This window comes from Zeus faber, assembly GCF_960531495.2.
Source record: "Zeus faber genome assembly, chromosome: 16".
NCBI lineage: Eukaryota > Metazoa > Chordata > Actinopteri > Zeiformes > Zeidae > Zeus > Zeus faber.
In genome coordinates, this window is record NC_137202.1 from 27372610 (window position 1) to 27396896 (window position 24287).

The window sequence follows — 24287 nt, forward strand, 5'->3', positions numbered from 1 at the left end:
GAGGACGGTAGAGGAGGCTGCTGCTGGACGTGTGTTTGCACGGTTTCATCTCTTCCTCCCCTCTGCAGCCACTCCTCACCCCCGCTGCTCGAAACCTCTCTCTCGCTCTCTCTCTCGTCCCCATCTGCTCCTGTTATTTGAAACCCAACTGGGTTCACCTCCCTTTTGTGTATTGACCTCGCGGGGCGATGTAGTTCACGCTTTGCGCCGACATAACTCATCATCTGCCGCCTCCAGAATGAGGAGGAGGAGGCTGAGGCGGAGGAGGCTGAATGATCTGCGCTTGATTCTTGAGACTCTGCAACGAAATGTTTGGTTTTTCGACTCGACTTTTCCGCCATTAGTCACTGCAGCGGGAGTGGCACAGTGTGTGTAAACAGGAAAACCAAATTTGCAGAAAGAGGAAGAAGAATATTCTTACTTCCTGTTCAGACCACAACCGCAATGCTGGGGGGGGGGGGGTGCTGTGTGTTGTCCTGTCTGCCGTGACTTTTTTCTGTGGTTCTACGTCTCCGGGTCGCTGCTGCAAAACAGAACGTGCGTAGCGTTGCACCGAGCTCCATCTAAAAACATCCTGCACCTTCAGCGCTGCCGGGGCAAACTACACCTGCGGGGGTGGAGAGATCGACAGCGCACGACAGAACGAGCGAGAAAGAGAGAGCGAGGGAGGGAGGTCCAAAGAAAGACGGCAAATAGGGCTTGAAATCCTCCATTTTGAGCCCCCCTCCCCATAAAGCCGTACACATGACAAGGAAAAACAGCTTCCTGCACAGAGCTGCTGCCGCCCGAGCGCTGAACCCAAACAGGCGATGATATTTTTCACCTTCACCGAGGCGCAAATAGTAAGTTCCGATCGGACGGGCCCCGAAAGTGTCACTATCAACAAGGTCAAGGCGGCAGACGGGGTCGGCGCCACCGAGAGGTCGGGTGTCGATGATCCCTCCGTAGAGAGCGGCTTGATGCGGCGCGCGCACATGCGCGGCACCAAGTGCGTGTGTGTGTGTGTGTGTGTGTGTGTGGCTTCCCGAGTTGTTAACCCCGATCTGAAAAAACGCAGTTTCATCATTTCTCCCTTCTCAATGCCAACTTCCCTCCGGTGTGTAGTCTGAAGGGGCACACAGCTGGAACAGCCTTGTCACTGAAGTGGTCCCTAGGTCCCTGTGATGGACGTGGGAGCTCCGCTCGAGAGACGGATGCAATGACTTTGATGACTAGACTGTATCAAGGTGCAAAGAGCGGTTTTATTATGGAGAGTGTACACACACACAAACACACACACACACACACACACATTTTTATCAATGGTACTCGTAAGTTAATACCAGAGCTAAACACAATCAAACTGCCAGCTCTGCACCGCGCACACACACACACACACACACACACACACACACACACACACACACACACACACACACACACACACACACACACACACACACACACACACACACACACACACACACACACACACACACACACACTCTCTCTAAAAGCATGGTATTGAAGATGATCAGAATCATGCACCACGTCCTGCTACATGGGACTGGGAGGCGACCCGTCCTCCGCTGAACACTTTAAAACATCAAAACACCCGACGCTCCAGTGGATTCACACACAGCCTGAGTTACAGCGACTTCCTTGGAAGCGATTGTCTTTGGTTAATTATTCAAAGCCGTTCCTTTGTAGTTGGGGGGGGGGGACGCGCGTTCAACTAGGATAACATGGCATTTCAATAAATTGTACACACAAAAGTAAAACACAGACAATTATTTCTCATACTGATATACAAATTCCACCCGTTGCATTTGGATTCAAATACAGTAACAACAAAGTTATAACAAAAAAAAGGTGAAATGATAAAAAACCCAAATAGACAAATATAACAAATTCACTATAATACACTATGATACATTTGTCAAAGCAAGATTTGTTCAGCCCTGGACGGATGCTTCCAAGGGCGTGGTTAAGTGCTGGATTAAGAACAGGCGAAAAGAACAGAACACATTAAAACGTCAGTCACAGTTTTGGTTTTTGTGACTGAGGCGGCGAAGGCGGTCGGATGAAGAAGAAAAAAAAAAAAAAAAGCGGCCCAGGTCGAGCTGAAATGACGTCAAACAGGGGCCCTTTTCAAGGCCTCCTGCGGCAAATTTCTACCTCCAAATGTCCCCCTTGTTTTTGTTTGTTTTGGGTTTTTTTCGGTCGCTGGACGCTGTGCTCCGGCAACACAGCACCAAGCAGCGGCGAGTGAAGCCGCTTCTCAAAAACTCCTTGTTCGTCTTCCGATGGGGGACTCTTTCTTACCTAACACCGGTTGCGATTTGCACAACCAGACTGAAGACACGCCGGTGGGAACCGGATGTCATCAGCTCGGAGAATCAATGTGCCTTTTTTGGCGCGTACCGTTTTAACAAGAGATTGACACGTTTAACTTTCCCTGCGAAAAATCAGTTGTTTGTGAAAGAGAAGGCGTGGCAGCGACCGGGGGAACGGGTGCGGTGAAGCAGGGAGAAGACATTACGTTTGCCCGAAAGAAAGAACGCCGGGGACAGCCGGCGCCGGAACCAAAGAAAAAATGATCGGAAAAGTCCACAGCAGCAGCTTTTGCGGCAGCTTTTCATTTGCCACGCCTGACTGACGCCTCGCACCGTAAGCCGATCCCCGGCCCCGCGTGCTCACATCGCAGGTGCTCAGAAAGCAAAAGTTCCCTCCAGCCCCAGGAGGCTTTGGTCGCAGGCAGCGGGTTTTGAAACGCCGGCCGAGGCGATCTTTTAAACACTTTCTTATTTTTTCTTTTATTTTTTTTTTCCTTTTCCCCTCAAACCGGACAGGAAGGTCACAGGCGATCCTTTCTACATCTGCATGAGGTTTGGAGACTCGGGGATGGGATCTGGAAGAGAGAGAAACAAAGCAGAGCGTTAGAAAGGGACAGCACATGGAAATGAAAACAGGAAGGCGTTAGTTGTAGTTCGTTGAGGCGGAGCTCGTTCCGCCAGACAACTCAACGGCGCCACACGCTTCCACCCCCTTATATGGGTCGTCCTATTTAAACAGCCACTCCCTCCCTGCCCTGCCTGCATGCTGCCTGCTTTGCTGCCTGCTTTGCTGCCTGCTTTGCTGCCTGCTTTGCTGCCTGCTTTGCTTGCTGTGTTGCTGCGCTCCCTCCACCTCCCCTGCCTCCCCCTGTTGGGCTCTGCTCTTCTGTCCAATGGGGGGATTCCAGCTCGTCACTCCTATATTTCCATCTTATTTAGTATGTCTATGTTTTCTGTACAACTCACCAGGAGTGATGAGCAGTGGAGCCCAGACGCCCAAACTCAAACCATGCCAAATAAATAAAAGATCATTTTAGATTTAATCTGAGAGTTGTCTGTCAGAACTTTCCATAAGCACGAGTCCAGTGAGATGTGGAAAATAGGCTTTTTGCACATTTAACAAAACATAAAGCTCCTGTTAACAAATGGATCATGTTATCAACTGTAATTCATTTTTTGAATCTTGGAGCGGACCAAGATGGTCATACAGTATTTTCTAAGAGAAGGTCGTTCTTATTCAATAAACCAGACTTTTTAACTGCTAATGTCAGCGCAGATCTTCTAAGATCCTGGCAAATATTTTCCACTCCCCAGACTGCCCACGGAAGTGCACACACACACACACACACACACACACACACACACACACACACACACACACACACACACACACACACACACACACACACACACACACACACACACACACACACACACACACACAAAGCAGAACATGTTCCTTGGCCAAGAATTGTGACATTAAAGTTAAGAGAGGAAGTAGTGCAGAGTTAAATTCCATTATGTTGAAGGTTACAGAAAACATGAAGTGTGCCTTTCTCCAAAGAAGTACTTCCTGTGTGTTCGTTTCCACCCTTATCCAACATCAGCCAAAGAATCCTCCTTGTTTTTTCATTTTTTTGGGAACATAAATTCAGCGTTGATTCATGGCAGATTTAGTGGTTGCCTCTGAGGAAAGGGTAATATCACCTTTTAACCTCACCCCAATACCGACAGATGTTGAGGTTGCCCGCAAAGCCCATCGAATTGTCACGGGAGGGGCTCAACGCCGCCATCAGGACCGTTCTCACAAATGAAAACGCCGCCCGAAGTGAACTTCGGACCTTATCTGTGACCACGGGTTCAGGGGGGACTGTTCACTAATCTGGGCCCTGTCCTGCCCCCTCCCCTCATACCCTGCAACGCAGAGCGATCAGGAAATGGCTGGAATGCCTGTACAGGTGCCCTGGGACACACACACACACACACACACACACACACACACACACACAGCCATTGGGGCTAAAATGAGAAGGGTAATGAGGCAGAATGACTTGAAGTCAGGGATGAGTGTGTGTGTGTGTGTGTGTGTGTGTGTGTGTGTGGAGGGGGCTGGCTTCCATGTGCAGGATGTTTCATGATTTTTAGTAGAAGGTTGTGGAAGGGTTGTCGATTGCGTCGGTTAGCGCACAGACTAGGATGTTGACATCGTTGATCTTACTAGAACTGGCCTCTTACGCAACAAGCTGACGTGCAGCCTCCACTTCTGCTCATAACACCATGTAAGGTACAAAGAGGAAACAGGTGTGTGTGTGTGTGTGTGTGTGTGTGTGTGTGTGTGTGTGTGTGTGTATATGTGTGTGCATATGTGTATCCATAGGTATTTTGGTTTACAAAGTATCTGAGGGTATATACGTATTGTAACGTGGGTATTTCTCACCTTGCATTGGGAAGAACACCTCCCCCGGGAAGTGGGGTGTGAAGGGGGTCCCTGGCTCGGACAGCAGGTGGCGTCCTGTTTCTGACGCCTGCCTGGTCATGATGTGAGACACGGTGCGGGTCTTGGGCTGTGGTGACCCCCCCAGGAACACCGGGTTATCGTGACCCTGAGCCTCACTGAACACAAAGAAACATTAAAGTGCATTAACACTAAAAGTGCATTAAAGTGCATTAAAGTGCATGAGGCCAGGCCAGGCCACCATAGACACACTACTGTATGCATGTGGCATTGCTTTCAGCAGGGCTGTACTCAAGGGTTAACAATGAGCAGATAACTTATAACCTATTATTTTAACATCAGATGTTTTTTTCCTCCATATGTAAGAGTTGTATAACTATGTGTTCAACGATGGTTGGAAGTACTATGAACAAAGAAAAATTCACCAGAAGAGTTGACCAGGAGAAGGGGATTTTAAAAACATTTTAACATCTTAATCACCAACCTCAACATTATATATATATATATATATATATATATATATATATATATATATATATATATATATATATATATATATATATATATATATATATAATATCCACTATATTTACTTAAAGGAAGACTTGAAGCACTGTCGGCTTCATGGGAATGGACAGCACAGCTGCTCAGTCTGACTGCTTGCTTTGAAAAGCACCATTCCCAACCAGCCAGACGCTAATTAAAGCTTTTAAAAGGCAGCGCGGTTCTCGTCGTGCTCGCAGGCCTCAGGGCCGACCCTGTTATTAGCACGGTGGGTTTGGGTGTTGGAGGGCCCAGCTGCCTGTGGGACTGTGGGAAAACTCACCTGTCCATTCTCACCAGCTCGTGTGCACCTGGGAAGAGAGGAAAAGGGAAATGGTCCATTGTGAGAGAACTGAACCGAACACCACAGACACAGTGTGAATGGATTTCCCTCCGTGGGAAATAGTACATCCTGGGGAAAGAAAAAATACAAAAACACCTCGCCGACAGGAAATGCACATTCTGTGTGGATACATAACATGGAAATCGCTGTGCGTGTGCGTGTTTGCGTGTGTGCGTGTGCATGTGCGTGTGTGCGTTTGCTCGGGGGTCTGGGACTCACGGTTGGACCTGCTGCTCTGCCTCTGTTTGTAAACCAGCAACATGATGAGAGGCAGGGCGAGGAGAGCCACGATACAAGCCGCAGTGGCCAGCACCGCTGACATGGAACCTAGGAACGAGCACAATTATTCAGCTTTTTTGGAGAGGCGTGAACAGCTCCTGGCTGAGCGTGTGCCAGACGTACCTTCTGGTGGGTTTGGATCCCACACGGTGCATTCCTGAGATCTGTTGCTCCCTGGAAGCAGGTAAAACATAGCCATTCACAACGGGGTCCAAACAGGGCAAATTGAATTTGAAAATGATCTCTCACGACGGGGACCAAAATATTGTTCTTAACATTTCCGGTGATGCCACAAGGCCAGAGTACAACCTTTATGGGAACGATTTGTGTTGCTGTATTGTTAAGTCAGAGCATCTCACCGCAATCGTCCGCAAAAGTCTTTTCGAGTGCATTGACATTGGGGCATTGAAAGCGGAAAGCATGTTATTTCTCACCATAACAGCAAAGAGTATCTCCCCTTTTACTGAGGGTTGAGGACAGCAGCGATGCCTTCAAACCAATCAAAACCTTCCTGGTACTTAAGTGACGTTAAAATCTTTGGATGGCATGAATCACGAAGCAATTGCAATTTGATACGAGATCGGCTGTTCCGCGCCGAAGTGGCATGCTCCACAGGGGTGAAACAACCACCCACGCCTTGGCGTCAAGCATCCCATCATCACTCATCTCAATTGTGTCACTCACCCAAGTGTGTGTGCACGGACGTGTGTGTGCGCGCGCACTTACGTGGCGTGACATGGAGCACGATGTGGCTGTGGGTCCTCTGCAGGACGGAGCCGTGCTTGTGCTCCACCTGGATCTCCAGGCTCACACAGCAGTAGCGGCCCTGGTCCAGGGCGGTCACGTTCTCCAGCACCATCCAGAAGCTCTGCTCCAGGGAACCGTACGTCACTCCCGGGGGCGGGCCGTGCTGCGCGTGGGAACCGTTGCCCAGGGCGAAGTGGCGGGGCGTGTCCCTCACGTGGCAATGCTGGCCACCGTGAGGGGTGAAGAGCCAGCGGTGCTGGATCTGGTCCTCGGCGTGCAGTTTGGCGCCTCTCTGCGCACACACCAGCTTGGCGGTCGCCCCCGCCGGGCACATGTAGTAGAGGTGGGGCGGGTAAAGACTCAGCGTGGAGTGGGCGTAGGACATCTGGCCTGGAGAAAGGAGGCGACACGGAGAAGGAACTGTAGATTACGGGGATGATTTGGTAGCACAAACTGAGTACGATGCATTGAAACTCCCACCGGGCGGGAGCTCACGTCTCGTCGGACATCTTTGTTTTCATGTTGCGATTTTGACAACCGCAGCACGGCCCCTCGCCTGTGCCTTTATTCGTACCCGCGACGCGCTTCCTGTATCTGTGCCTTCCAGGTAGATTTGTAGGTTTCCTGTTCTGCACCTTGCGGTGAGAGACGCTGCGCGGCCCGTCTGAACGAGTCTCGTCATCTCTGCCGGGAGTCACGAGTTCCCGCCGTGGAAGCGCAAAGCCCCGACACGAGCGAGACTCGCATGTTTTGACCGACACGCCGCAACGCCGGCGCGGGAGCCGTGAACGTGATCAGGCTTGTCGAGCCAGCCGTGAAAAGGGCCATCTTGACGTAAAATGTTAAATTTGGGGTCATTCAGAGGCTCCCGGTCCAGTAGTTCTGCTTCACTTCCCTCTTGAACTCGTGAGCTGCCTTCAACCACATCCTGTGCATGCATTCCACTGCAGCAAAGAATGCACCAACATCTCAAGAGATACATAGACGGACTTGAAAGACAGACAGTTGACAGAGCACAACAGGCTGTAATGTGCATTGCACAGGGGGATAGGCTCACAACCGTCCTACATCGGCCATGTCACAGTCAGCGTGGCAATGGAATGCACAGGCGAATATATATCTCCATGTGCGTGTGTGTGTGTGTGGGGGGGTCCTCGGTCGGCCTCTCATCTGTGCTCCTGCTTCTGCACAAAAACATTCTCATCTTCAGCTAGGGGCAGCTACCGCGGTGTCACGAAAGCCTTTGCGCCATAAAAGGAAATGAGCAAGACATGATGTGTGTGCGTGTTCGTGTTCATGCGTGTGCGTGCGTGCGTGTGTGTGCGTGCGTAGTTGACCTTTGCACCAGCCACTGCGTGTCAGGAAGAGCAATAGGAAAGCCGGTGTGTGATTAAAGTGAAATTGTTGCTCCCCGTGGCTGCGCCGGGCACAATAGAAGAAGCCCTTCGTCTTCTCCCGTTTCGCACAGGCCACGCCCGTCGCCCTGCGGCCATTGTTCCCCAGACTCTGGAGACCAATTTGCAGAATAAGATATGGATAGCTTTTTGTCTGTTGGCAGAGACCTCCGGCCCCCGGAGAGGGCTCATTTTGTTTGCAATTTGCTTTCATCCGTGGAGGTCCCAAATAGCGGGTGCCGTGACGTTTGGTAATGTAAGAACTCCAGTTACGCCAAGAAAGCGCAACTTGAACTGAGTGCCAGGAACGAGGGGGAAGCGGGTCCACCATCGATGGAACACTTATGAGTTTGAACAATGTTGAACGTTGGTGCTGTCGTGTCGTGTGAACGCACCATTGCTCCGAGAGTGAAAACATAAACCATTTGGCGAAAGCGGACGTCTGGCAAAGAGAAACCTCTTCCGGCCGAAACGCAGACGTCTGGATGTCTTTTGCTTCTATTGGAGACGCGGTGCCTCCCCCCCTTCACTCCGATCTCAATTCTCAGGATCCTGATCCCCCCCAGGGACCAGACACAGGCCCTCTTTTGTTTCTCAGCTCCTCAAACACCACCTGTTTGGGGCACGTCGCCCCCTGACAGCTCTCTCACGCGCCCGCATCGTAGCGCCGTCCGTTTCAAGGAGTTAAACGCCGCCCTCGCTCTCTACCGTTGACGCCGCTTCTCACCATCGGCGCCGCTCCCGTCACGTCGGCGACTTTGAATGCTCTGCGTCACCGGAGCAGTAGCGACGCCTTCGGGGGCTCTGAGCGGGGCCCGCTGGATCCGGTCTCCGGGGTCCCGGTCTTGGAGCTATGTTTTACGTAACTGTCGGCCCACTCCCACTCCCATTCCCAGTCCCAGTCCCACTCTCACTCTCACTCCCAGTCCCAGTACCAGTCCTACTCCAACTCCCAACCCCTAAACGTCGACTAAATACAACGGAAATAATTAATAAAACCCGTTACTGGGTGCTCATGAAACCAGTGTGAGGGATACAGATCAGTCCCCAACACATACACAGTAAGATTCAGTAAAATATGAATGTATGATAAACAGCACTAACCGTTGTTACTGCACTTAATGCACCATGAACAGTCAAACACCAACGTTACGGCTTCATAACTGCGTCCGTTGCTCCAATTTTCAGCATAGACTTTTGGTTGTTTTTAGTCATTTATGACTTGATTATCCTAATTTCCTGGTAAAGCAGTCGGTGAAAGCTGTGTAAAATCTTTTCACCAGCCGGGCTCTATTTCGGACGGAGTTCTGCTGTTGTCTTCGTTATTTCTCTGTCTGGAGTGAAGGCCATCACGGGGCAGTGCCAATGCCCTAGCCTTGGGCTGTTGGGCCGACAGGGTTTGCACATGCGAGTGTATGTGTGCATCCGCGTTTCATTGGCTCGTGCTGGAAAACAACAAACGCGACTGCAAGGCCTCGACCACGAGATGGTTGATGGAGTAACCAAAACAAAACAAGAAAGAAAAAAGAAAAACAAACACAAAGCCACACAAATGTACTCCCACAGGAACTTCCCCTCCCTCCTATTGTCTACATATTTAACACACACACACACACACACACACACACACACACACACACACACACACACACACACACACACACACACACACACACACACACACACACACACACCACACACACACACACACACACACACACTTTTCCTTTTTGATGTCCTCGGTCAAATTAGGCGTGTTAGTGTCACAGGAACTAACCCAGGAGGCCAATTTGAATCAACGTCACATGGATTCATCTGTGCAGAGCGGGAGAAGCGTGAGATCGTCCGATAGAAACAGGAAGAGAAGGTCTCCACACGGCGCCCATCATCCAGGTCGCCACTCCATGTTTGACGTCTTTGATTTTAATCGGGACGAGCCTTTCCGGAATACTTCGGCGCGTGCGCGTCCAGGCCCCCAACGGCAACGGCAGTTTTTCATTTTTTCGGCGAGGGGGCGAGCGTGGAGGAGGAAGGAGTGGTGAGGCTCTGATGGGTGTAGGACGTCGGCACCGCAGGTTCTCTGCACAAACAACCCCAGCAGCAGCGAGCGTCGTGGCATCCATGTTTGTTTTGCAGAATTGAAAAATAAATAAATAAATAAATAATACCGCTTGATATAAGATGCGTTCTGACGCCGGGGCACCGCAAGACTCCGCCCGTCTGTTCCCCGTCCTTGAGACCTGTGCTCCTCGGAGACGGCCGGTGTCATGTGCGCGAGCAGAACAGACAGAAAATCGTCGTTCAACGTGCGCGATACATCTTTTCATCGTCGTCGCGGCTGAAAAGAGAAAACCCCACGACATGGGCGGGGCTTAAGACGTGTGGGTGGGATGCTCTGTGACGCCCTCCACCCGCACGGAGCTGAACGTCGACCCACAGCGACGCAACGGACAGGAAGTCAATTCACGGAAGGGGAAAATGAAGCGAGCCGCTTTATATAAAAAAAAAACTAAAAAAAAAACAACATATTGGCCCTAAATGATGTTGTGTGTTGCTGTGTTTGGACGGAAGAAAGGAAACTTCCCAGACAAGAAAAAGACTAAGAAACCCACCCAAACTGGTTTTCGTTTTGGTTTGTTTTGGGGTTTTTTTTAACTGAAACCCCCAAAAATCAGAACTAGAACAGAATCTAAACTACTCTGCGTTTTTACTTCCTGTGCGGATTATTTTGCAGAATATGGCCAAACAAACACACGCTTACTGCGAGGCTCTGCTGAACAGAGGCGGCGACCACGCCCCTCAGTTATACACATCCTTCTGCATGGAACAACAGGTTTAGAAAATATATGTTGAGACCATATCATCTATAGACTCTGGGTGTGGAGTGCAAAGGTTCTTCTTTTTCCACTGTTTTCCTCGTGGACATCAGGTGAACTGCATTTTAAAGGTGCGTGTGTAGAGTTTGGTGGCCTCCAACCCACTTTTCGGAATCGCTTAGTGTCAGTTAGTTGCTAGGTAGGAATTAGGTTAGCTATTATATTCGGTTTAGTAACAGTTGTGCATAATCTCCGGGTGCGTCGTAAAGATATTTCGCTGCATAGATGTATGAACGTATGTGTATTACAGTATGTGACAAAAAAACCTCTTCAATCTTGAATCTTTAGCGGTGAGGCTGCAGATGGCAACCAACCTAACAGCCCTCCCCGTGGCGCTGCAACATGGCGTCCTCCGCAGGGGAGACGGTGGCCGCGGAACTCGCGAAAACCCCTCTGTAGGGCCAGAGTTTGGTTTGTCCGTTCTGGGCTACTGTAGAAGAAACATGGCGGTGCAACATGGCGGCCTCCGTGAAGCGTAAAATGCAATGATTCTTATTTTCTTGCGATTATACACTAATTAAAACACTCATGTATATTATATTCCATTTCCGCCAAGTCTGCTCCATAAATTCTATACACTGCACCTTTAAAGCACATACACATTACAAACGTCCACATAGTACTTGGGTGTAGTAAATAGTCATTAATATGCTAGCTTGCCATTTCGCAGCTTATACTAATACAACAAATACAAGAGCCCACTGTTGACAAAAACCGATTGCCGTCTGCTGGGTGGTCTGGGATTTGTCAAATAAAACCCTCATGAGTGAAACCCAAGTCATTTTCAGGCATAAACAGCAGTTCAGTCACAAGGTAGGAGCTGAGATTAAAAAAAAAAACATTTGAATGGTTGTATTGGCCCTTTACATGTATTTCAAGTGGTAAAAAGGGACCGAGTGGGCTATAACATGTCAAATATAACCATCAAGAGTGAAACCAGGTCACTTTGCGGCCGAAACAACCGCTCAGTCACAAGGTAAGAGCTGCGATCACGTTTTCAAGTGGAAAACTACACGTTGCTGGTTGTATTGGCGCTTTAAAAAGGTATTTCAGGGGCAAGGGGGGCCCGGGCGGGCCCTAACCGTTAAAATATAACCCCCGTGAATGAAACAAACGTTATTTCGAGGCGTAAATAACCTGTCGGTGGCGGGGTGGGCGCTACGATCACCTTCTGGCGGACGATCGCTCCTTGGCACCACACCGGCCCCCGCAGCGGTCGCCCGTCCCCGCTCCGCCCGCCGGGGCTGCGAGGACAGGCACGTTCAACGCACCGCGGGCGCCAGGTGTTCCGTCTCACAACAAGCCCGGAGGAGGAGGAGGAGGACGCCCCGAAGAACGTCCACCACCCGGGGACAGCACCACCGCGGGCGCAGCACACCGAGCTCCAGGGCAAAAAAAAAATAAAAATAATAATAATAATAATATATATATATATATATATATATATTATTATTATTTATTTATTTTATTTTTATTTTTTTTTCGTTCGTGCGCGTTTGCATGCGACAGGGCGGCGTGGTTACAAAACTCTTGAGACGCGTTTTCAAGTAACGAGTGTCCGGCGCTCTCTCTGCGGAAGAGCACTTGAGATACCCGGCGAGGGTTCCCCGCCCGGGCGAGGGTTCCCCGGCGCGCCGCAGCTTCGAGGTGTCGCCGAAGAGTTGTCCACAAGCCCCGGGCGCGGAGTCGCTTACCTCCGACGACGCGACACATCAGAAGTGAGCACAGCCACGGTACGAGCTGCATCCCGCGGTGTATATCCCAAGGCATGACCTGGCGTTGCAGGAAGTTTGCGACGAATAAACAGCAACAACAAAAGACGAATAATAATAACTTTAGATGAAACCGAACTCCCGTGCTAAATAACGAACACTTGGGTAAAGTGCTCGCCGCGTCGCTGCGTCGTGCTGGGGCCACGGAGCCTGTGTTCTTCCAGTTGTATCTCCGGTGCCGGTCCTCCCCCCGCCTCCTTTCGCCTTCCTCCTGCCCCCTCTTTCCGCCTCTCTTCGCCTCCATCTCTCCGTCATGGCACGGGGGGAAACGGGCGTTTACGTTGCCGCAGCAAAAGTAACAGCAAAAAGTACAATTAAAATAGGGAACTGTACAATGCATGTTTCCCTCAAAAATATATACAAACGAGTGAAGGTTTCCTGCAGAAAACAGGACGACAGCGAGTAAACACTGCTGTAAAATAGTGTGTATATACATGCATAGAAGTGACGGTAACCTTGAAAATAAAATATTAACTTTGCACTCAAAAATATGTACACTATACATCTAAATGAAGGTATGGAAACATGTAGAGTTCGTTGTTGATGCAAATCTGTGTAAACATTGCACTTAAAAAGATATAAAGTTAAGTATATACACACTAACACACACATCCATGGAGAAATACTGGTACACTGAAGGTAGTATCACACACCGATCATCCACAACATTGAAACCACTGACAGGTGAAGTGAGTTACATGGATCAACGCGAGGCGGGATCAACGCGGGCTTCTCTGGGGCGGGTGGCCCGGGTGAAGGAGGACCCCACATTATCTGGCTGTCTGCGGGCGGTGGTGGAGGACCCACATATCTGGCTGTCAGCGGGCGGTGGTGGAGGACCCACATATCCTGCTGTCTGCGGGCGGTGGGGGCTGATCTCCGGGTGTCCTGCGCTGAGCGCACTCGTCTACGTGGATGGGTGCTTGGCCTTGCAGCTGGGGGGGGCATGTGGCTGGTTGCGGTAGGACGGGCCTCGCCTTTGCTTGGGGCGTTGGTGGGTGGGGCAATTGGGACAAGTACCGTACAATCACCAGTGGACTCATCACAGGCACACACACACCACCAGCACCTGTTTTGAACACACCCGACACCCTCCTGTTTACATCCCTCATTTACTTCCATAACTATGACAGCAAGAGGCCACATGCAGAATTGCTGTTTCAGTTTTCCTGGGCTTAATGAACTCTGTTTTTTTTTGATACATGTTGTCATCTGACATTTCTGTTTACGTTTTTCCATGTGCGTGTCGTTGTTTGGTTCTATGTTTATTTCCCTCACCCGTGGTGAGTCTCCCCTCTTGGAGTAGTGATTAGTTGTTTAAAGACCAAAACATGGTCAGACTGTTCTCCAACGAGGGGGATTGGTGAAGGTTTTGAAGAAAGAAAAAAATTAAAAAGTGGCGTTGAGAAGTTGAACTCCACTTGCAGACTGTGTCCTAGATGCGATGGAACACACACCCTGTGTTGCATGACTGCATGATGCCACAATTTCCTGAAAAAGTTCATGATGGCTCTGATAGAAAGGTAACACAGTGCATCAGAGCTTGCTGTGTATGAGGCTGTGCAGCTGCAGACCGGTCCTGCCTCCACGGGTCACAGCTGTTTGGGTGACATGAGGGGGAGCTACATAGTGGCACGGTGGCGCAGTGCATTGCACTGCTGCCTCACAGCAAGAAGGTCCTGGGTTCGATTCCCGCCTGGGGCGCTGTTGGCACCGTGCGCCGGCGGGTTATCTTCCAAAAACAGGAGCCTTTCTGTGTGGAGTTTGCATGTTCTCCCCGTGCTCACATGGGGTTCCTCCACGTCAGTAAGGACCCCACCAAAAACATGCACCCATCATCATCTGACCAGCGATGGACACTTATCACCTGGTCCCCGGGCGCGTCCACGTACGCTGCCCACTGCTCCTGGCTGTGCCCCCGGAGGAAGGACAAGCCAGGATGGGTCAAAAGCAGAGGAGCCATTTCACCGGCCACCATCAAGCATGTGTGTGTGTGTGTGCAAGCATGTGTTGTGGAGTGTCGTGTGACGATTAAAGACTGTGTCTGTCTAATATTAGTGGTGGTTTCAATGTTGTGGATGATCTGTTTTTTTCTCCCTCCTGTTCATGCGAACACATGAATACATACACGGGAAGTAAAGAGTTAGTTACTGTACAGTGCAGATGGATACATCATTCTCATGAAATCACCATAAAACATGACAAATGAATTCATACACATATTCACAGAGAATGTGAAATTATTCATTTAAATATTAAAGTACACAACACCTAGTATGGCCCACCTAGTTGTTGTTTTAACTATAACATTATTTTAGGGTTTTTCTGTGCTTTTCTTATCAAAAAATGCCTTTCCGTAACGCGTCTATTAAAGTACAGTAATTAAAGATGCTGTTATGGTAATGAATGCTGTTTAGCTTTGTTTCACTTAAAATGGCAGAACAACAAAGACAGTGCAAAAATGTAGCCTATACTCATCACTACATTACCTCATTACTCATTCTATTGTCATGTTTAAAATTTATACAATCAATATGTCTTCAAAAATATAAGATACTACATTACGGTAATGTAGGGGTAGGTTACTGAACTGCCTCTTGCCCGGACATGCTTCGGTAATTCATTTTCTGATAAGGAAAGCACAGAGAAGAAACACAAAAACAACATCATAGTCACAAACAACTAAGCGGGCCACATAGTAGGCCTGATATCTTAATGAATCATTTCACATTCTCTGTGAATGTGTGTATCAATTGATTTGGGACGTGTTTTATGTTGGTTTCGTGAGAGCTCAGTTAGATCCAGTGCAGAACCGACGAGACGAGACGCCCTCTTTTTTTATTATCACAACACGCTACGGATCTCTGTCGCTGCATTTCTCTTGGAAGATAAGGGAGTTTGGGGATGTTTGGCATGTTGTTTAATTCTTTGAGGGGAAAAATCTGTGGGGAGAAGATATTTCTGACGTCTTGATAGAACTGGCAGGAAGTTCAGAAGTTTCCACCTCATTCTCCATCTGTTTGTCTGTCTCTCCCCCGCGACAGCGTGCTCAAGGTTCACCTCACCCTGTATTCCGTGGGAAAGGCTGTTTTCTTAGACATTTTTAAGTTTATGACGTGGACTTCTGTGGCGCTGAAACCTCATGTCCTTCCCCGTTTGGGTTAGCGGTCTGTTTGTCAGAAAATGTGCTTCCCTTTTGTGGGCTGATACTCCTTTGTAAAACAAATGCCTTACTTCATCATTTCCCCACAGAGTTAATAAAGTTAAGACAACCTTTGGTCTGAGCTTGTATGAATATCTAACAAACTAAAACGCGACTCAGGGCGCTAAAATCTACTGTTGCTAAGTGTTTATCGGGCGGTGGGTTATCAAATTGTACAAATAAAACGGCCTTATAACTGCAAGGCCGCAAGTCGCTAAGGTAGGTCTGGAGATCCATGGGGTCTCCAATCGAGGATCACCCTTCACCTTCCAAGACAATTAGAGCTAAAATTCTCTTCAACTGGTTAATTTCCCCCGCCCTGTCCCCTTTCAAAACGGCCCTCAAAACTCACCTTCCGTAGCAAACCTCCTTCCCCTCCCCCTCAACTGACTTCCCAATTCTTTTTAGTCTTTAATAAGGACGAGTTCACCGTTTTTCTACCTAACCCCTTATTAAAGTGTGTTGTCTAACATGTTCATTTATGCTCTTGCATGCATCATGAAATGCACGTGTCCGTCGTGTAGGCATTGAAAATAGATGTGGCCGGAATTTTTATCACCGTTCCAGACACATTGGCCGGCGATTAAAAATCCCAGTGCAAAGTCACGCCATGGAGTTTGCATGTTTTACCCAATGCACACGTGGGCGTGCTCTGGTTTCAGCTCACTCTAAAAGACAACCACGTCGGGTTCCACGCGCAATATTAAAAAAAGGCCATAGTATAGGTGATAGGCAATGATCCTAAAAAAAAAAGAATCATATCTAAATATCTAAACAACACAGGAGGTTGATCGTACTCTGGAACAAACTTTAATGATCACATAAAGGTTTGTCGCATCTCTCCGTTGTCCCTTGGACAGAGCACCACCACCATCTCTGTGCGCATAGTGGATGAAAATGACAACGCTCCCGAGTTCCCTGAAGAGGAGTACGTCACGGTTCTGAGTGAGGGCCCGGAGACTGTGCGGGCCACCATTGCCACGGTGACGGCCGTTGACCCTGATGAGGGTCTCAATGGGACCTTGCACTACGCCATCGCTCATGGCAATTTGGCCCAGACGTTTCACATACACCAAATAACGGTAAGATGCGACGCATCCCTTTTTTTTTTCATTACTTTTAGCAAAAGTAAAAAACAAAAGACTCAGTCTTCAGTGTGTAATTGTGTGTCTGCATAGGGAAGGATTACTGCTGTGAAGGAGCTGGACTTCGAGATCAGCAATGGGCACTACGCGCTGGTTGTTACAGCAACCGACCAGTGTCCGAATCCCGCTCTTCGCTTGACATCGAGCACAACAGTAAGAAAAAGCTATTTTGACTCACAGGCAGCAACATATTGACTTACAAGCTCTTACCACCTTAAAGACAAACACCACCGTATGCATGTATGTCAAATGATGGACATGGTGAATGCCTCGACCTTCCCGAGTCTAGTCTCAAGAAGGTTTTGCCTTGAGTGCTCCTGGCTCCCAACACTGCTCATCTCTCTGCCGACGCCTGTGTAAAACACTACAGGTTTTGGTGAATGTCTTAGACGTGAACGATGTGACACCGACCTTCCCCAAAGCCTACGAGGGCCCCTTTGAGGTGACCGAGGGCCAGCCGGGGCCACGCGTCTGGACCCTCAGGGCCACTGATGAAGACTCCGGTCTCAATGGCAAAGTGGAGTACAGCATCATTGCCGGAGACCCACAGAGTAAGTATCGGAGCTCTCTCTGGTATTTTTTGTGTGTCACGACACCCAATAGTAAGCCAAGTATCCATTCCCTAATAGTATCCCTCCATCCCTCTCACTCACTGTGTCAGATGAGTTCATGGTGTCCCCGGTGGAGGGCGAGCTGCGTGTGAGGAGAGACGTGGAGTTAGACCGAGAAACCACACCCCTCTACAATATCACTGTCGTGGCCCGGGACCTGGGCAGCCCTCCCCGCAGCAGCTCGGTGTGCCTTCACAGTGACACAGTGACACACACACACACACACACACACACACACACACACACACTTGGATTAACACACAGCATTTATACCGACCAGGACCATGAAGATGTGTTTTCATAATAGCTTGCAAGCTGCCTACCAAACGAAACGAGTGGAATTCCCATTGAGGAAACAGAATTCTGCAATGCATGATGAGGGCGAGGTGCCAGTAAAAGTTTCTATGCAGTGTCATCATCAACCCACTTACTGAAAGGAAGTGGCGCAGAGATGCTGTATGATGATATGTCCGAGATAGCATCGTTCTTTTCCCTTGCTTACGAAAGTACACTGAATGGTAGTACAGACATGTGTCATGTAATATGTAGTACCCCATTTCGGAAGCAGCAATTATTTTGCCACCGGAAGCAAAACCACCGAACAGCTCAACGCTCATCACGTTGAAATCATTGGAATCCACTGCAAAACATTACCGTCGGTTATGCCGGTGTGGCCTGTTTACACTAAGACGTCGCAAGTGAGCCGGGGACATTTCAGAGCAGCTTTAAAATCCATCGGGTTTTTTTTGATCGTTGTGTGACGGTAGTTTGTGGACGCACTCCGCAGGTGGTGGTGGGGGTCCGTGTCCGAGACATCAATGACAACAACCCGGTGCTTCTAAACCTGCCCCACAACACCAGCGTGAGTGAGGGGGCCTCCGTCCATACCTCAGTGGCCAGGGTCCACGCTGAGGACACTGACAGCGGGCGCAACGCACTGCTCACTTACAACATCACCGCCGGCAACCAGGACGGAGCGTTTTACATCAATGACACTGTAAGCTGGGGCTGGGGGTGGAGGCTGTATTGTATACTGTAATAATAGAGAAACAAGATTCAAAATAAGGCTGGGTGATCCTGATTGATCCTGCCAGCACGATGAAGCTACATTTAAATAAAAGCCCACGGTGACGGATGTTTGCTCTAAGGTTTTATGTATTGACTTTGTATCTTAGTTTCCAGTGGAGTTTGCACACCTTGGAGTGATTTAGGTATACTCACAAATGTTTCACATTACATTACGCTTTTTTCCAAAGTGACTTTGGAACCAACATTGTGTTGTAGTATCAAACCACTGTGTGTCATAGTCAATCACAACCAGTGATAAACCCTCTCTAGGAATTAGTAGCACTTAACTCGTCACAGTAAATAGGAACGTAGTGAGAGAGTAAATGGGAACGAGATCCAGAGGTGCATTCTTAACATCTGTACCAGGACGTCCCCGGTTCATTCCCTGCTCCTGTTTCTGTTTGTGTCGCTCAGACGGGCGTGGTCCAGGTGAACAGGCCCCTGGACAGAGAGCGGGTGGCTGAATACACCCTCACCATCACCGTCAAAGACAACCCAGAGAACCCCCGCATCGCTCGCAGGGTACCCACAACTCAGCTCACACTCCCACCTTCACAGGCACAGCCGAGAATGTCACCACAGCGCAGAGAGAGCCGCAGGCGTCATCTCAGATGGATATTGTGAATAGTTTCTACTAGGATAAAAAAAACAAGTCCTGTTTGGTGATAAGTTCAAGGTTTTTTTTTCTACTTTAACACAAAGTCTCGCCAAACTGATATGCTTGAACCACAAGTTGTTTGGAAAAGGGTGAGAAGACTGTTAACCCACAGCTGCAAATAAATGTCAAAACAAGCACCAGTTCTGTAAAAAAAAAAAAAATAACACCAACAGCAGTACACAGTGCTACCAGGCAAACACTCCCAAAATAAAAATTGCATTGCACTTGTCATTCACAAGTGTTGATCTTGCGTCACAGTTTCTCTAAATACTTCAGCTCTTCATTCCGCTGTTGACACTGACCTCTGTAAATGTTCTTCATTAACCCTCCCCCGCCCACCCGTTCATACTCCACCACCACCAGGACTCCGACCTCTTGGTGATCACCATTCTCGATGTGAACGACAACAGGCCCATCTTCACCAAGACCAGCTACCGGGCTGAGATCCTGGAAAACTCCGCTGCAGGTAGCACCCAACCCGGTGTGTCAAAACTCTCTTGTTTCCCCCTAAACGGACCGGCCTGTATTTGTAGTACGACGGCTCCGCCCTGTGGAAATACTGCTCCGACTTTTTTTCTCAAAACCCTTCAATGCGGCGGGACCGTCTAGTCGTGTTGAGTTTGTGAAAGGGAAATGTTCCATTCCATGCATTCCCAACTTCACCTCTTTTACAGACTGCTGTCAAGAGATGGATGGTAGGGTTGTTGGATGGTTGGTTGGATGGATGGTTGGATGGATGGATGGATAGACGGGTGGATTGAAGGATGGAAGGATGGAAGGATGGATGGATGGATGGATGGATGGATGGATGGATGGATGGATGGATGGATGGAGCTCTAACAGGGATTTTTCGGACATTCCAGGCAGCACGGTCACAGTGCTGAATGGACCAGTACTGGCTGAGGATAAAGACATTGGACTGAATGCGGTTGTCAAATACCACCTGCTGGGCACCAGACTGGACCTCTTCATCGTGGATGTCCACACTGGTAACACGCAGAATCATGCAGAAACACACACACACACACACACACACACACACACACACATTTGTTCTTCCTCTGAAATAAATTCACCCAGAAAATGAAAAAAATCTGCACCGTCTTCCACAGGTGTACTGCGTGTTCGGCAGGGGGCTCAGTTGGACCGCGAGGCATTTGTGGAGCCCCGGGTGGAGCTGTTCCTGGTGGGGGAGGATGTTGGGGGTCTGAAAAGCAGCGTTCCTCTCACCGTCAATATCCTGGACCAGAACGACAACTCGCCCGTCTTCAAACCGTCTTCCAGCTTTAATGTTCGACTACCGGAGAACAGCCCCACTGGTGCGTGTGTGTGTGTGTTGTGTGTATGTGTGTGTGTGTGTGTGTGTGTGTGTGTTTGTGTGTGTGTGTGTGTGTGTGTGTGTGTTTGATTGTGAGTACTTGTCATTCTTGGCCTAGTTTTCGCCTTGTAGCAGAGGCAAATTAGTGTTAAAAGTTCACATTGTTGGTCAGATGCTTCCACATCCTTGTCTTAACATACTCAGGGGCAAATTCAAAAATAAATGGATTACAGCCGCTACTAGCACCATGAATTGCACATCAATTGCGGATGCTATCTGCGCCGTTTCTATTCACAAAAGATTTTGCGCTATGATATGCCAGCGCAAAAACCATAAGTTTTGCTGCTGAGTGTAATTTGCGCTTGTTTTGTGTCTGATCGCAATGATCCACGTGGAAAAGTAAATAATGTGTGTGTCAGCGGGGAGGAGGGGGGTCTCCATTGGAGTCATTACACATTTACGCCACCGCTCTACGTTTGCCTATTTTACGAATTATCAGTCTTAAATAAATAGAAAACTTTAAATAATTGTCGGACGGTAGTTATTTTGATTTAAAGTGTTTGATGAAAATGTAAAATTGTTCCCTCGAAGGAAATCCATGTGGGTCTGTGCCCCCCCCTAAACAGGGGGTTTTGAAAATAATGAAAATTGTCCGGCGGGGGACTCTGATGACCCGGGGTCTAATTAAGTAACTCTCCAACCAAGAGCATTTACTGATGGTGCTGATGGCTGTGTGCGTGTCCACCAGGCGTGGTGGTGACCCAGCTGTCAGCCACCGACGCGGACTCGGGCTCCAACGGTTGGCTGGTGTACCGCCTGGAAAGCGGGGCCCAGGATCGCTTCGTGGTGGACTCCCTCTCCGGTGCTGTGCTTGTGGGCAACGCCACGCTCGACCGAGAAGAGCGCGGGTCCTACCGCCTCGTCGTCGTGGCAACTGACCGTGGCACGCCCCCGCTCTCTGGTACGGCCACCCTGACTGTCATCCTGGAGGACGTCAACGACTCACGGCCCCGCTTCGTTGAGCCGGTGACCACAATAAACGTCAACGAGTCCACGCCCCCCGGGGTGGTTGTGGCCACACTTACCGCCACAGACCCTGACCTCCGACCCCGCTTGGAATATTACATCATCTCCGTGGAGGCAAAGGATGACGGGAATAATCCTGTGGATGGTCTGCAGGAGTCCTTTGGTATTGACTTTCACACTGGTGAGCACTGGATCTTTTGCAACAACTGCAATTTCTCGAAAAAGCAGAATGAATTGACGTTAGGAAGGATGAGACATTTCTTAACTTGAATACTTTGTCTGAGTATTTTGGAAATGAAGTAGCGATATTACCTGCTGTGGGCCTTGTTCTAGGTGCTGTGTTTGTGCGCAACCCGCTTAACAGAGAGCTGGTGGCCACCTTCGAGATCATTGTGTCCGTCCATGACAATGCTAGTGATGTCATAGACCAGTCTGTCAGCGTCCCTAACGGTAAGATCATTTCCTTAAATGATAAAGATTAAATGATATCCTTGTCTTACATGTTTGTCAAATCTTCTGTTCTGTTCATTCCTGTTCTTCTGGCTGTTCTCAACCACACTTTAGCGAGACTAACCATTAATGTGCTGGATGTGAACGACAATGCCCCTCGTTTCCGCCCCTTTGGAGTGGCAAACTTCACGGAGAAGATTCTGGAAGGCGCTCGGCCGGGCACCACGCTGCTGTCGGTGTCGGCCGTAGACCCAGACAAAGGCCCCAACGGGCAGGTCATCTACCAGCTGCTGCACCTGCCCCGAGGGAGCTACATCCGACTGGAGGACACTTCAACAGGTTTTCACTCTACCTCGGAAGCAAGACGAGTGTTTTCCCATAAGAATGCAGGAGACAAGATGTCCTCTTCCTAGATGCCACAGTTCATCACTTTAACATCACTTTTTACTTGACCACAGATATATACGATTGAGTAACAGTAAACGGGAAAGTTGATCATTCATGTTACTAAGCATGTTTTTCTTCCCATAGGTAAGATCGTGGCCAATCGCACAGTGGACTTTGAGCAGGTGCAGTGGCTGAATTTCACCATTCGGGCCCAAGACCACGGCAGCCCCCCCAGGATAGCAGAGCTGCCCGTCTACCTACGCATCGTGGATGTCAATGACAACAACCCCGTATTCACCCAGCCCTCGTATCAGGTACCGGGCACATGTGTGAAGCTATAGCGGCAGGACTTCACGTTTTTTTGTTTTGTTTTTTTTACTGTATATTTAGAATTGTACTACCTCTTTAACAGTGTCTTTACTTAAGGGAGTCTGTAATTTTGACCCTTAAGTTTATAGCGTTGCTGATAATAGACCAACCGGGGAGCTTCTGGAAATCTTAGGCGGATAACGACCCGTTAACTTAATTACATAGACAAAAACAAATAAAGTAAATCTGTAGGGGAAGCCAGATTTGTGAGATGCAATAAAGTAAATTCAGCTCCTATTTCTATATTTCATTCTACGAAGACGAGCAAATGGAACTTAAGTTGCACAAAATGAAAAACCACTTGGTGAACAGTGCTGGTGGTCTTGGGAAACATGTTTTTACATAAGGACCTTGAAACGGTGTAGTTCCTTGTGTGCGTTTGTCTTAATAGAAGCCTGTATTTGAAAACGTGGACCTGGGCACCGTCATAATCAGAGTCAGCGCCACAGACGCCGACTCGGGCCTCTTCTCCGTCGTCGAGTTCAGCCTCGTAGACGGGGAAGGCAAGTTCGGCATCAATCCGTCCTCTGTAAGTTCACCCCCCCACCTCCCTTCTCTCTCTCCTTTCTCTACGCTCCTCACAAACAAATTCAACGGCTGATCCCAAATACAATCTGTAGCCTGTTCAAATGTTTGAATGGTGGCGGTACACTGAAATATATACAATATGTGAGCGGACTGCAAGATAAGATAAATAAATAAATAAATACAGTACATTTCACAGTTGGATGATGAGAAGATGCTTCGTGTAATGGTTGTTGATGACACAGCCAGGCTGACCTCCCTCGCCGAAGTGGAATCGAGGGTTTGTGCACATTTGAAGATGTGACAAAGTTGGGTTGCTCCCACCACATTGTTAAATGCTGTGCTTACAGAACGCCGCCTTCCCGCCGGGAAATGAAAATTCAAACAAAAGACTGGAGTGTATGTGCGATCCACATATTTGACCTCCCTGACCCGGTTCTTTCACACATAAACACACTCTCTTCTCAAATACAAAACACGGGAGTGTCCGTAATGTGCCACCGCGCCCTATCAGGGCTTCCTTCCTCACCCACCGCCCTCCTCTTAATCAGGGAGACATCTACATCCTGTCCCCCCTGGACAGAGAGACCAAGGACCACTACACGCTAACTGCTGTTGCCAGGGACAACCCCGGAGGAAGCCCAAACAACAGGAGAGAAAACTCAGTCCAGGTGAGGATCCCGCTGGCCGCTAAACCGAGGAAATGGTGTCTCAGCTCTTCTTATGTTACTGTTTGCTATTTACTATGTACAGTAGATTACATTCAACTCACTGTCATTCCAAGTACAAGTACCGAGGCAATGA

The 24287-nt window shown here is 48.9% G+C and overlaps 2 protein-coding genes across 3 annotated transcripts in view; one reads left to right on the plus strand and one right to left on the minus strand.

Annotated features, from left to right (window-relative positions):
• cdh23 (cadherin-related 23) overlaps positions 1-24287 on the plus strand; it is a gene marked incomplete at both ends in the record, with an annotated part of 178831 nt that overhangs the window by 143847 nt on the left and 10697 nt on the right. The window contains 15 exons of the mRNA XM_080016469.1: positions 16787-17008; positions 17105-17224; positions 17442-17622; positions 17733-17866; positions 18470-18679; positions 19165-19272; positions 19772-19874; positions 20272-20397; positions 20521-20727; positions 21475-21933; positions 22086-22202; positions 22317-22541; positions 22734-22903; positions 23350-23487; positions 24035-24154. Coding sequence (XP_079872595.1) covers positions 16787-17008; positions 17105-17224; positions 17442-17622; positions 17733-17866; positions 18470-18679; positions 19165-19272; positions 19772-19874; positions 20272-20397; positions 20521-20727; positions 21475-21933; positions 22086-22202; positions 22317-22541; positions 22734-22903; positions 23350-23487; positions 24035-24154 — 2640 coding nt within the window. The remainder of the gene's footprint in view (positions 1-16786; positions 17009-17104; positions 17225-17441; positions 17623-17732; positions 17867-18469; positions 18680-19164; positions 19273-19771; positions 19875-20271; positions 20398-20520; positions 20728-21474; positions 21934-22085; positions 22203-22316; positions 22542-22733; positions 22904-23349; positions 23488-24034; positions 24155-24287) is intronic.
• vsir (V-set immunoregulatory receptor) lies at positions 1264-12795 on the minus strand. 2 transcript variants are annotated; one of them, XM_080016545.1, is made up of 7 exons: positions 12647-12795; positions 6662-7072; positions 6059-6109; positions 5876-5983; positions 5597-5624; positions 4753-4928; positions 1264-2890 (listed from the first exon to the last, which is right to left on the minus strand). In XM_080016545.1, exons 1-7 carry the CDS (start codon positions 12720-12722, stop codon positions 2853-2855), a joined length of 888 nt encoding a protein of 295 aa, XP_079872671.1. In that variant the 5' UTR covers positions 12723-12795; the 3' UTR covers positions 1264-2852. The 2 variants fall into 2 exon arrangements, with proteins under 2 accessions (XP_079872671.1, XP_079872672.1); XM_080016546.1 differs by lacking the exon at positions 6059-6109.

Bases quoted from the DNA above. Each gene is read 5' to 3' on its own strand.
- vsir (XM_080016545.1), bottom strand. From the start codon at position 12,722: ATGCCTTGGGATATACACCGCGGGATGCAGCTCGTACCGTGGCTGTGC. The intron at 7,073-12,646 runs GTAAGCGACTCC...TCCTTTCTCCAG, and splicing joins GATGTGTCGCGTCGTCGGAG to GCCAGATGTCCTACGCCCAC. The intron at 2,891-4,752 runs GTGAGAAATACC...TCTCTCTTCCAG, and splicing joins GGTGTTCTTCCCAATGCAAG to ATCCCATCCCCGAGTCTCCA.